The sequence below is a fragment of the Pan troglodytes genome, chromosome 16 (genome assembly GCF_028858775.2).
Source record: "Pan troglodytes isolate AG18354 chromosome 16, NHGRI_mPanTro3-v2.0_pri, whole genome shotgun sequence".
NCBI lineage: Eukaryota > Metazoa > Chordata > Mammalia > Primates > Hominidae > Pan > Pan troglodytes.
In genome coordinates, this window is record NC_072414.2 from 86174506 (window position 1) to 86187263 (window position 12758).

The window sequence follows — 12758 nt, forward strand, 5'->3', positions numbered from 1 at the left end:
TTTTATTAGTATAAAATAGCTTGGCGTGTTCATCTTTTTGTTGTTGTTGTTATACAAAAAAGTGCTATTGTCAAACTGTTGACCAAAATGGGGCACTTAGACCCCACATTATAGAGTAAAAATGTTTCTGCCTTGTACTATGATACTGACTTTTGAGTTGTTTCTGGAAATTATAATAATGACTACAAGTTTTTTTATATTGCTGTTTTTGTTTTGAAACGTAAGACTGCTTGTGTCAGAAGAGGAATAGTCTCATGGTTATTGTTCACTGAGTTTTCAACCACATGCCCATATTATGGTTTCATTTAATTGTCTGTCTCTTGAAGCTGTATCCATAGCAATACCTCATCTCTTAAAGATGCCCTATTTTCAAAGGGATGGCTATAATTGCAATTTCTAGAAAGCTCTGTAGTCGTGATTGAACGTTTTTAATTTTCAAGAGATCTTCATGGATAGCTAAGCCCAAATCAAGACCAACTTTTGAAAAACACATTAAAAATTACATAAATCTGCCTCTGGCAGGCCGTCTGCTTCAACTGCCTGCGAAAGAACATGGACTGTAGCCATTGCAAAGTTTGGGAGTATATGGATGACTTAGTGGTTTATAACTTAGAGGCACCATGAGGGTGAATGAATTCAGCTCATTTGTGACATTCCATGAATTAACAGAGGAATTGCTTTCATATTAATGGGTGAGTTCTTAGTAACATTTAAATTTATTTAGCAAATATACCTTTTCTATTCTATGTGATACCTTATGATTTTTCCTGGTGACATGGTAGAAAAGAGGAATTGGTCCCTGACCTCATATGAAGTGACTGATTTAACCAGTGGCTGTCTAATTTCAATTACTTCTAAGGTCAAGAACGTGGTGTTAATTCTTATGGAAGGGATGCCTGACTGGAGATACTGCAGGAAGTGATGTTCTAGCAGAGATGTCAAATAGAGACATGAGAAAGAGTTGGCACTGCAGAGATGAAGGAAAGGCACTTGAAAATGAGGAAACAGCAGTGTTCCAGGGCCTGCCCAGCTTTTTCAGAGGTCTGGAAGAAAGCAAGCAGGACTAGAAGACAGAAAGCAAAAGAAACCTCTCAGGGGAGAGGATGTTCATGTCTTAGGTGGGACTGGATGACATAGGAGCTTCCGGGCCAGGTGAAGAAATTTGGAAAACTATTAAGGGAATGATATCATCCAATATAAACTAACAAAAGTTTATTCTGGCAGCTGTGAGGAGCAAGGATTTTGAGAGGAGAATGAAAATGGGAAGATGTTAGACAAGATCAGTAAATGATGATATTGTTGAGGGGCTTGAGAAGTAGCAGGGAAGTGGAGTTAGAAGAAGAAAATATTTAGGGCCAAGCGCAGTGACTCGCACCCATAATTTCAATAATTTAAGAGGACAAGGAGGGAGGATTGCTTGAGCCCAGGGGTTCCAGACCAGACTGGTCAACATGATGAAACATGGTGTCTACCAAAAAAAAAAAATTAACCAGTTATGGTGGCATGTCCTTGTAGTCCTAGCTAGTCATAGAGGCTGAGGCAGGAGGATTGCTTGAGCCCAGGAATTCAAAGTTACAGTACCATGAGCTATGATTGCACCATTGCACTCCAACCTGGGTGATAGAGTGAGACCTTGTCTGTATTTAAAACATACAAATAAAAAGGAAACTTTCTCATGTCACTCATCTTGTTTGCTCTAGGTGTTAGAATATAGGATTATCAGAAATTAAGATAAATAACATTTTAGCAAGGTGAAGTCCTATTTTTCCTTTACTGTTCTTGCAGTCCTAGTATGGACATGTCTGCCCCTTGTTCTAGACATCTGTCACAGCAAGGTGAACAGGTCTTTGCCTGTGTGATGCTGAAGAAGTCATTATTTGTCCTAGAGAAGGCCAGGACCCATCTGGAAAGGCTGGACGTATATGAAAAGTTAGGCCTAGAAGAACAGAGATCAACATTTCATTTTCTTTTAAAGGCCTCCTCAGCTCCTAGCACAGTGCTTTGCACATTCTGAGGATCATTAAGCAGTTGTTGAATATATGAACAGGTACATCATACAGCAGGCATTATAATGTCCAAACTCATTATCATAGGAGTCTGGGGTCTCCCTGGAGGTTGCAGAGAAAGTGCCACAAAGAAGGCAAGGTTAAACTAGGCCTGAGAAGTTAGTTTTTTTGGGTTTTTTTTGTTTTTTTTTAATGTTTTCCTTTTTTGGAGAGCAAGGAGATTGGAAGGGCACAGAGGGACAAGCTATTCCCCATGCAAAGTAGGAAGCAGAAATGAGCCCTGTTACTCTGTGTGCAGGACCGGATAGGGCAGCCTAGTGAAGTTAGGAGTGGAGGAAAGAGACACCAACCTTGCTAAAGAGTTGGTGAACAGTGGGTAGATAAGGATGGGTTATGTGGGGTAAACAGATAGAAAATATAGATTTCCAGAACTGATCAATTAAAATGTGCTCCAATATCTGATAGTAAAGTTTGTAAACAAATGGTTGGAAATAAGACATGAAAATAGAGTTTTAGAAATTTTCATCTGGAATGGCTCTGCTGTCCTCCCACGTCCCCCAAGCCTCTCTGAGCTAAAATGCTCCATATTTAGTTTCAGGAATTGTGTTGGTCCAGAAGTGCTTTCTTCCAACTCTACCCCTTGTATTGTATTGACAGTCTAGGGTGGTTCCTGGCTCCTGGATGAGTAGAATGAAATGAAAACTCCTGGTCATGGTCTTCAAGCCAATCTTAGTACCTATCCACCTGTATCTTACATTACCCGATTATCGCTATTTGCCTCTCTCTCTCATATATATATATAATATAAATATCATATATGTGATATATAATATAAATATCATATATGATATATAATATAAATATCATATATGATATATAATATATAATGTGTAATATATGATATATAATATATATGATATGTAATATATAATTATATATGATATGTAATATATAATTATATATGACATAATTATATATGACATGTAATATATAATTATATATGACATAATTATATATGACATATAATTATATATGACATAATTATATATGACATATAATTATATATGATATATAATATATAATATATGATTATATATGATATATAATTATATGATATATAATATATAATATATGACATAATCTATAATTATATATGATATATTATATATGATATATAATGTATAATATAATATATATCATATATATTATATATGATATATATTATATATAATAATATATAATATATATATATCCTCCTAATAAATTTGATGCTTTGACCTGTCCCGTCTCCACAAGAAGGACTTATCCATTTCTGCTCATCAAACACTCCTCTTGTAAACCTCGATTAAGAATCACCTCCACTGAGAAATCTTTCTGAACTTTTCTGAACTGAATTACATTTCTCTGAACTTTCATGTTCTCATCTGCATTTCACTGCTGCCCTCTGTCCCTAGGCCATAGCACTGTTCTTGGGGGATGGTAAGAGCATACATATATTGGGTGTGCCTGCTTCAGGACCCTTAAGTGAATATGCATGCTGACTGTGGAGTGGAAATTTACGAATGTGGGATATAAGAGTCATAACAGCAATACACAATTGGAGATCTGAAATGGAAACAACTCAGTTTGCTGTGGGATGAGAATGAGGAAACTTTTCTTGGAAAGGGCAGCATTTTCAGAACAGCAGAGACCATTATGAGAGTCCCTTGCAGGTAATTGCTTAGGTGGTCATTGTATTTCAGGCTCAGTTTAGTGCTAGGAACATTTATTAAGCTATGTGCTTAATAAACGGTTATCAAATGGGCTGGGCATGGTGGCTCATGCCTGTAATCCCAGCACTTTGGGAGGCTGAGGTGGGTGGATCACCTGAGGTCAGGAATTTGAGACCAGCCTGGCCAACATGGTGAAACCCTGTCTCCACTAAGAATACAAAAATTAGCTGGGCGTGGTGGCACGTGCCTATAATCCCAGCTACCCGGGAGGCTGAGGAGGGAGAATTGCTGGAACCCAGGAGGCAGAGGCTGCAGTGAACCAAAATCACACCACTTCACTCTAGCCTAGGCAACAGAGTGAGACTCCATCTCAAAAAAAAAAAAAAGGGGGGTTATCAAATGAATGATATGACTATTGTAACACATTTATTATTTGTCATTCAGCTTCTATAATTGATACAAAGGTAAAACTGTTTAAGTGAACCCCCCCTTACTTGCCATTCAAGAAATACAAATAAATTTTAAAGCAATGTTGGAAAATAGCAAAGGCTATTGAGTGCAAAGTGCTAAACCTCAGTGTGAAACTGAGTTGTCAGTGGCATAAATGTGTCAAGGTGATGTGGCTTCTGGACACAGAGGAGGTCTTCTAGATGTTTTTCCTGTGAAATGGGTGGTACAAAGAGGAAAAGCACGGCCTCAAATGTATATATGTTAGTCTGCCTTGTCCTTTTCTCTCAGTACCATTGGTGAGCATTTGGACATTTCATTTATTATGAGAGATACTTGTTATCTCAAATAAGAATATTTGTTATTGAAATTTTACTCAAAGTCCCCATGTATCTGAAACTTTTTAAGAGAAATCAATCCATAAAATGTGCATAAATTATTCTATAAACATTTTAATGTCTTTGTTTCTTCTTGCTTCTCTCTGTTTATACTGTAATATTAATAAATGCAGCATTTTAATGAGCTTTGACTGAATTATCTTCAGAGAGTTGGTACAATGTGTTCCTTGGAGACACATAACTGAAGTTCCTGGTTTCTGGAGGAAAGTCTGTTCCTCATTAGCTGGGACAGCTAAGAGCGTGCTTGCTTGAGAGAGCGGGAGCCACAGAACGAGCCCACCTGTGCCTCAACAGGACCAGGCAGCATCTCTGCCCTGCTGTGGAGTAACCCCAGGGTTTTCATTAAAAGTGTCAGACGGTTTCCCTGGAGCAACTGCTGATGGCGTGTCATGCTGGCGTCTCTGGAGGAGCAGCGCTGACACCTACTAATAGTCTGACAAACGGTTAAGTAGCTGTTTCAGCCTGGGTGGAGAAATCAAGCATGGTATACCTGAGCATTAAGCCAAAAGTATGTGGTCTCTTCTTGTTCACAGTTGCTGAAGAGGAAATGGTGTTGTTCTATGTTGGTAGGCTTTTCCCCAGCTAACTCCAGCCTCTTCCCCTGCAAACCACATGGCCAGCGTAAACTGTCTTTAAATAAATAAGACTTTTTGTGGGTGCAGATGGATTTTTATGTTAGTTTGATTTTGACTCCCCAGCATCTAAAATCCCTTCCGTGTTTGAATCATTTCCCATTGTATATTTTGAAGAAGAGGTCAGAGCCCACTTTCATTCACAGAAGCTACAAAGTCAGTATTCCCTTTGTGAGTTCTGGCCTTTCAGGCCTGGGTACTTGGCTGTGTAAGACAGGCCCCGGAGACCCTTGCATCGGTCTTGAGTGATGCAAAGAAGCAGGAGTAGAGAATTCATATTGGAAGTGAATTGTGAGGGCAATATTCTGGGGAGGCAGAGGCCACAACAGACTTTTCCTGGTATGAGATATGGGCTGAGTTTCTTGTGCTTAAGTATTCTTTGGTTTATAGTGATATTTTTTAGCCCGATTCTCCAGCCTTTGTAGGAATTCTGAATGCTGTTTGATATTATTTTAATAAATTTATTTTCCGCTATATGTTGACAGGGACCATTTCCATTGTTTGCAATTGAAAACCCTCACTCCTTCCTTTATGTCTGTGGCTTGATCATTGTCTACTAGCAACTGAAATAGTAGCATTGACTTAAAAGCTTTGGCGAGGAATCTAAGTGTCCAGGCCACTAGTCAGTTGAGTGGAATCTCCTGTTTAATACTATTCATCGCCCATGCGTCTGCTCTTCTCCTCCTCCCTTTTTAAACAATAATCTTCATGCAGGCTCCTGCAAGTATCAGTATCTCTATTGATGTGCTGTACCTCAGAGCGCCTGGTTATTAAGCGAATTAGATGGAGGTTCAGTGACCCGAATGGTAGGCCAGCAGGTCAAGAGGACTGAGCACTCTCTGGCTTAGGCCCTGGCCTGGGACTCCTTGGCCATTTGTTGGAACAGCATCTGTCCTTGTGCCCCCAATTAATTTAGCAAGCGCTGCTTTGTAAAGTGCCAGTGTGCTGCAGACGCCGGCAATGCGTTCATGTCCTACGGCCATTATGGAGCCATTCGTTCTTTCCCTGACAGTTCCAATTCCAGATCCTTCCGCCAAACACAGCAAAAGGGAAGTGAGTTTTTTGCTTGGTAACACTGTAGGTCTAACTTTGGATCTGGAAATTTCTTACGTTTTTTGGTGTGCAAATATGGGAGATAGGGTAGAAAGAGAAGAGGTGAGAAGTGAAAGATGAGCTTAATTTTTTTTGTTAAGTTAAAAACTCTGACCTTTACTGAGTTATACTTTTTTTGTTGTTTGTTTTATGACACCAAAAATGTAGCTCGTGTATTCTCATAACGTACAGAGTATACAGGATCATGAGTGTTTGTGACCATTTGCTTAGGAGCAGAGCTTAACTCCTAAAGAGTCATTTTTACACTTTTTCTCACTTCCTCTTATAGCCATGTAGAAGCCTGTAAGTTACAGGTTTCCAGTTATAGAATAGTAATTATACAGATTGACTTAGAATTCAGGAAGGAAACAGAGGTGAACTTCATTTTAAAAACAAAGAAATGGGCTCTCATGCCAAATGGATTCCCGCTCCTGTGAAATGTGTGGCCGCTGGCTTTCAAGGCCTGGTCTTGCGTGGTGTGTTAGTCTGTTTTCACGTTGCTGATAAATACATACCTGAGGCTGGGTAATTTATAAAAGAGGGTTAATGGACTCACAGTTCCACGTGGCTGGGGAGGCCTCACAATCGTAGCAGAAGGCGAGTCACGTCTTACATGGCATCAGGCAAAAGAGAATGAGAACCAAGTGAAAGAAAAACCACTTATAAAACCATCAGATCTCATGAGACTTATTCTCTACCATGAGAACAGTATGGGGGAAACCGCCCCCATGATTCAATTATCTCCCACCAGGTCCTTCCCACAACACATGGGAATTATGGGAGCTACAATTCAAGATGATATTTGGGTGGGGACACAACCAGACCGTATCAGGTGGTGTGTTTGTTCTAACCCGTTAAGTATGCTAAAGGTACAACACTTGTAGCCTCTGCCTGTCTCCTGGATTCCCACACAGGGCCTCCGTGACTCATTGGAAAAGGAGTCTTGCCTTCCCTCTTTCAGCAAGCACAACTTTATCTGACTCTTGTTCACACTGCCCTTGTCCCTTTCGAGATTCACTTGTCTTTGACCAATGTGTATGTTATCTTTCCAGGGAAGAGTGACCCATTTTGCTTGTTGGAGTTAGGCAATGACCGACTTCAGACGCACACCGTCTACAAAAACCTCAACCCTGAATGGAACAAAGTTTTTACATTGTAAGTGCTTTAGCCTCTGGAATTATTTCTGCTATGCTTGGAAGGTAGTCTGGGGCTCTTGAGTGGAATTTTCTGTCCATTTTTATGGGCAAAGAGTAAATTTTATTGTTTTTTCTTTTGAAAACCTTTTATCCTTTCATTTTATAGAGTGTGGTGTTAATAATAGAAGAGACCGTTTGGAACTGCAAGGGACTGTTATAGGAGGCATTTGTAAAGTAGATCTTTTAGTGACTAAATTAATCTATGAATAAATGGAAGCGTCCATATTTCTAGGTTAATTCATTCGTGGGTTAAGGAAATGGAGACCTGCCTTAAATTCAATGATCTTATGTGTTCTAAGATCTGCCAAAATCTTTAGGAAAATACAGATTATCTGTGACTCCTTAGAGACCCCCAAAGGCTCCTTATATTCCAGTTTATCTGAGCGACCCATCCCACAGTGATTCTCTGCCCACACTATCAAACCCGGGCATTTAGGAGGCTGGATAGATTTAAGATCTTAGTTTGCTTCAGATTTCAAGGCACCTGAACATTGAGGGGAGGCCCTGTTGAATTTGGGTAAAATGGTGACATACTGTCCCCACGAAGCTAAATCAATGCTCTGTCTGTGCTTATAAGTGAAAAAATAAAGTTCATTTTGAGTAGAGTGAATGCTATTAGCAGAAAGTTCCCAAGGATCTATGAAAAGTGGATTAACTCTGCTAAACACTTTTGCCAATGGCCAGATATAAGAGTCTCTTGTTTCCCTAACACGTTGCCAATGGCCATGGCTCCATTTTTCATTGTCCCTGGTATCTGGCTTCTGGTCAATATTAAAAAATATATATTTTTAGTATTTTGTGTTTCAACAACAGAGGGTTTCTAAGCATTTCAGGAAATAGTGATTTTTCACCACCATTTTATTTTAAAGGTAATTCTTAATTTTAAAAAATGTTAACTCCTTTCATTTGGAAGCTTTTTAAAAATTACTTTGGTTGGACACTCTGCTAATGCTTTCTCCCTATCTCTTTCTTTATTTTGTTTCTTTGACAGTCCTACCCTTGAGTGCAGGTATACTGTTTGAAAAATGTCATAGTAAAAAAGTTGACTTCTTTTTTTCATATGGATGTCTGAATCTTCTATGATGGAAGGTTTGGGAATACAGTCAGTTTGATTTAATTTTTGGAATTTAATTAAATGGTAGTTTTATACTCTAAGGACATACAGACTTAATTAGTGAAACAGTGTTTCCAGATCTTCATGGAACAGACTTCACTTGTGTGTTTTTGTGTATAATACATGGTATTTTTGTTACAGTCCCATTAAAGATATCCATGATGTTTTGGAAGTGACAGTGTTTGATGAAGATGGAGATAAACCCCCAGATTTTCTTGGAAAAGTTGCCATTCCCTTGCTGTCCGTAAGTTTCCTTTATTAATAAACAATTTGTGAGTCATTTTATAGTTGATGAGTTTCTATGGTCTAGAGTTGCTTTATCTTTGTCAACCTGGGGGAAAAAAATCCTCCTAACTATAGCAGGAAACGATTGTTTTATTCCTCATTCTTATCCGGTATTTTCAGTAGTTTCAGATATAAAGGGATGTAATTTTTTTCTGTTTCAGTCCAATATTGACTTAACCAACCAAAACATTTTGACCAGTTTTTCAATTCATTTTCAGTCTTCCCAACTTAAGATAGGAATTTGTCTTTGGTTACAAGGAATATAGATGAATGACTGATTTTCTATTTATTAATGAAAAACACACATGTATTTCTTTATAGCTCCTTACTGTACATTTCTTCAAAGATTAATTGTTGGTAACTGCATATTTGTTCTCAGTTCTCTTAAAGGCCATTTTCCCAAAAGTTCTATTTGTCTTTTTAGCAGTCATGTTTGCTTTTGGTCTCAAAATTAAAAAATGCTTTGTGGAAGAAAGCAGAGAGCCTTTCTTGGAGAAGGAAAAGCGTTTTCGCAGTCCAGCTATAAGATAATGCACCAGGGTCAGTGAAGGAAAAAATACTTACAAAATTCAGAAGAGAAAGCACCAAAGAATGCCTTTACATGGGTGGGGGGGGAAGCTGGGGAGTGAATTCATCTCTTAATTAGACAGTAATATATGTACCAAATATACTCTTTGAGAAGAGAGAATTCCAGTTTTTCATTCAACCATTAACACAGTTTGTTTTCGGCTTATTATGGCTGTATCAGCCAATGAGACTTTATTCTTCCCAAAGACTAATTTTTTCCAAGCTATCTGTGGATTTTTGTGGATGGAGCACTCCGTAATTTAACCACGAGATTAGCCTAACTCACTTGATGTTTACAGAGGGAGGAATGCCGTACTTCTTAATATCTTTTCTTCTGTGTTTGCGCGCTTGGATAATTTCTCCCGGAGTTCTCATATCCCTGATGTTACTCGGAGAGCCTGTCTGGAGCATCTGCTCCCTGGTACGGCTGGTTCCTGCCACATGCTCTGAGCCATCGGCACCAGCCGAGCAGCTCTCAGAGAGGAGATGGCAATTTGGGATTCCCCCCCCCCTTTTTTTTTTCATTACAACTTTGTCAGTTATTCCCATGAGAATACATGTAACCAGAATGTGGGGGACACTTTAGAGAGGTCTGGGGGACTCGGAGCAAAGACTCTCCTTGACAGTTTTCTCATTTCACATTTTTTATTCCTTGCTTGGTGAACATGACTTAAAAACAAAACAAAACAAAACAAAACAACTCCCCTCTGTTTTGTACATAAAAGTTTTGTGTGTTTGGTCTTTCTATACTACCAACAACTGACGTAGCTCGCCTGCCTGCCTTCCTTTCCCCAAACCCTTACCTGATTCTGTCTTTCTCTTCTTCCCTCCATGTAGCCAACCTAAAAAGAAGTCAAGGTGTGTGGTGGCTTGCATTTAAAGTAGGCTTTCACAAAACATTCTACCTTGTATTTTGAAGGATCTGGTTTGCAAAAAGCATTAGCATAGGTTACTGGTTCTTCCTTTTTCTCTCCTTCCTCTCCTCCCTTCCTCCTTCCCCCTTCCCCCCTTCCTCCTTCTCTCCTTCCTTCCCTAGAAGATCTAAGAAGTTACCTCCAGCTTAATCAGGGTTTCTCAGTCTTGGCACTATTGATCTTTGGGGCCAGGACATTCTTTGTCATATGGAGCTGCCCTGTGCATCGTAGCATGTCCAGCCGTCTCCCTGACCTCTGCACACTAGATAACAGTAACGCCTGCCCACATCCCTGCTGTGACAGCCAAATATGTATGTAGATGTTGCCAGATATTCTGAGGGGGTAGAGATCACTTGCAGTCAAGAACCGCTGACCTAAACTAATGCATTTTTCAAAACATATCTTTCAAAATACAAGGTAGAATGTCTCATGAATGACCAGGCTTAAATGCAAGGAGTCCTCGACTGGGACTTTTTTCAGATTGGTCATAAGCTGCCTTATGATCTGTTGTTCATTCGTTTGTTCCACAAATATTCATCAAGTGTCCACTTGGTGCCAGGCAGTGCTTTAGGTGATAGAGCTCTAACAATGACCAGAGGGAGGCTCCCTCCTCTCTTGGAGCTTTTATTATAGTAGCAGGAAACAATGCATAAACAAAACAAAAGCAATATACAGAATGTTAGATGGTGAATAGTAAAGAGGGAGAGGGTTGCTGGGAATATGTGTGGGGAAGGGCACTTTTTTCCAGCTGCTAGCCAGGGAGGGCCTCATGGAAAAGGGGGCCTTTGAGTGGGAACGTAAGGAGGTGAGGGAGAGAGCCATGTGGATATCTGAGAAATCCCTCCCAGGCAGGAAATTCTCAAGTTCAAGGGCTGTGAGGCAGGACCTTGACTGTCAAATTCCAGCAATGGCCGGGCAGCCAGTATGGATTGATCAAGTGTGCCTGGTGGCGAACAGGAAAGGACACAGAGGTAGGGTGGAGCTGGAGAGGACCCTGGAGGATGTGAAAGTGAAAAAGGTTGAAGTACTTTGGCATTTTCATCGTGGGGGATGGGAAACCACGAAGAGTTTCAGGCCAGGAAGTGCTTGATTTGTTCCACATTATGTGTTTGTTTCTAATATAAAAGTGCTGTGTACATCCAGGAATAACCCCTGATCTGCAAGGTCTCTACCTTGTAAAATAGCGCAGCCTGGGCCATTCCTCTCAAGGACTTCGGGGGACCCTGGCATGGTGCACTCAATAAGATGCTTCGGCTGCTGCTGTTCACTCTGTTTCCATCCAGATTCATTTCCAATTCCTGACTGATAAATTGGGGAAGTGATCATATCTTCTAGTGCATCTGTGTGGGCTCTCCCTGAAATTCAGTGGTCCACCTGCAACATTCCCTCTCCAAATGAATTGATTCTCTATCTAATATTAGATATAAATATGATCTTAAAATTGCTGTAACCCTCAATTTAACTGGCAAAGTATAAGCTGTAAGTTGTTTCATGGATCATTCTATTTTCAAATAATTCTAACTTGTGATTTAGAGGATGTGTTTTAACCCACTTATTTAGATCTAGTTTTTTTTTTCTTTAATCTCTCTTGAGTGATGCTTACAATAGAATAGTGAACTAGCAAGTTCTGTGCCGTACACTTGGCATGTGCTGAACCATCAGTTCTCTAAGGACTGGATGAGGCAGGCTTTATTATTATGCCCATTTACAAGTAAGGATACTGAAGCACCGAAAGGATCCTGTAGCTAGTAAGTAATAGAGACAGGATTTGAATTTAGGTGGTCTCATACTAAAGCCTGAGCCCCTAAGAGTTTGTTATATTGCCACAGTGAGTAATATTAAGTATATATCATCTCCAAAGCAAGAATCAAGAGGCTATTTTGTGTAACCACTGTGCTATGTGCCGTCAGGGTCGGGGTTGGGGGGTGGCAGGAGGGACGCAGACTTGAAGAGTTGGGTAAGTTGCAGGAAGGCACCTGTGCAATAAACACGTAAGACCCAAATAAACATATAAGTCTCACAGGAATGAGAAAGGGCAGTGGGAAGTAGGACGGATGGGTTTAAGTTTAGGAAGACTTAGGAAGTAGGGAGTTTGAGCTGGGTCAGGGATGAGTGGCGTGTTGATAGTGTGTGGCAGGTGAAGTGAAGAATGAAGGACATTCCAAACAGAGGGTCCAGGAATGAGGGGAGCAGAGGTGTAGGGGAAAGGCCATGTCTGGGAATGAGGAGGGGGCTGGCTTCTGGGAGCTCAGGGTGGGCATGGAGGGGAACTGGGACACACTGAGGGCAGCCCAGGAAAGGTTGAGGGAGGTCTCGGTTACTATTTTAGCAGGGAGCCACTGAAGATTTTTGACCTGGAGGTAGAGATATTGGAGCAGTTGACTAGGAAGAAAGT

The 12758-nt window shown here is 40.1% G+C and overlaps 1 protein-coding gene across 20 annotated transcripts in view; it reads left to right on the plus strand.

Annotated features, from left to right (window-relative positions):
- MCTP2 (multiple C2 and transmembrane domain containing 2) overlaps window positions 1-12758 on the plus strand; it is a 254545-nt gene that overhangs the window by 146809 nt on the left and 94978 nt on the right. For all 20 annotated transcript variants that reach the window (XR_010151516.1, XR_010151517.1, XM_016927477.4 and 17 more), the window contains 2 exons: window positions 7340-7442; window positions 8739-8841. Coding sequence is in view for 18 of the 20 variants with exons in the window: in XM_016927477.4 (XP_016782966.2) it covers window positions 7340-7442; window positions 8739-8841 (206 nt within the window). In the remaining 2 variants the exon portion in view is untranslated. The remainder of the gene's footprint in view (window positions 1-7339; window positions 7443-8738; window positions 8842-12758) is intronic.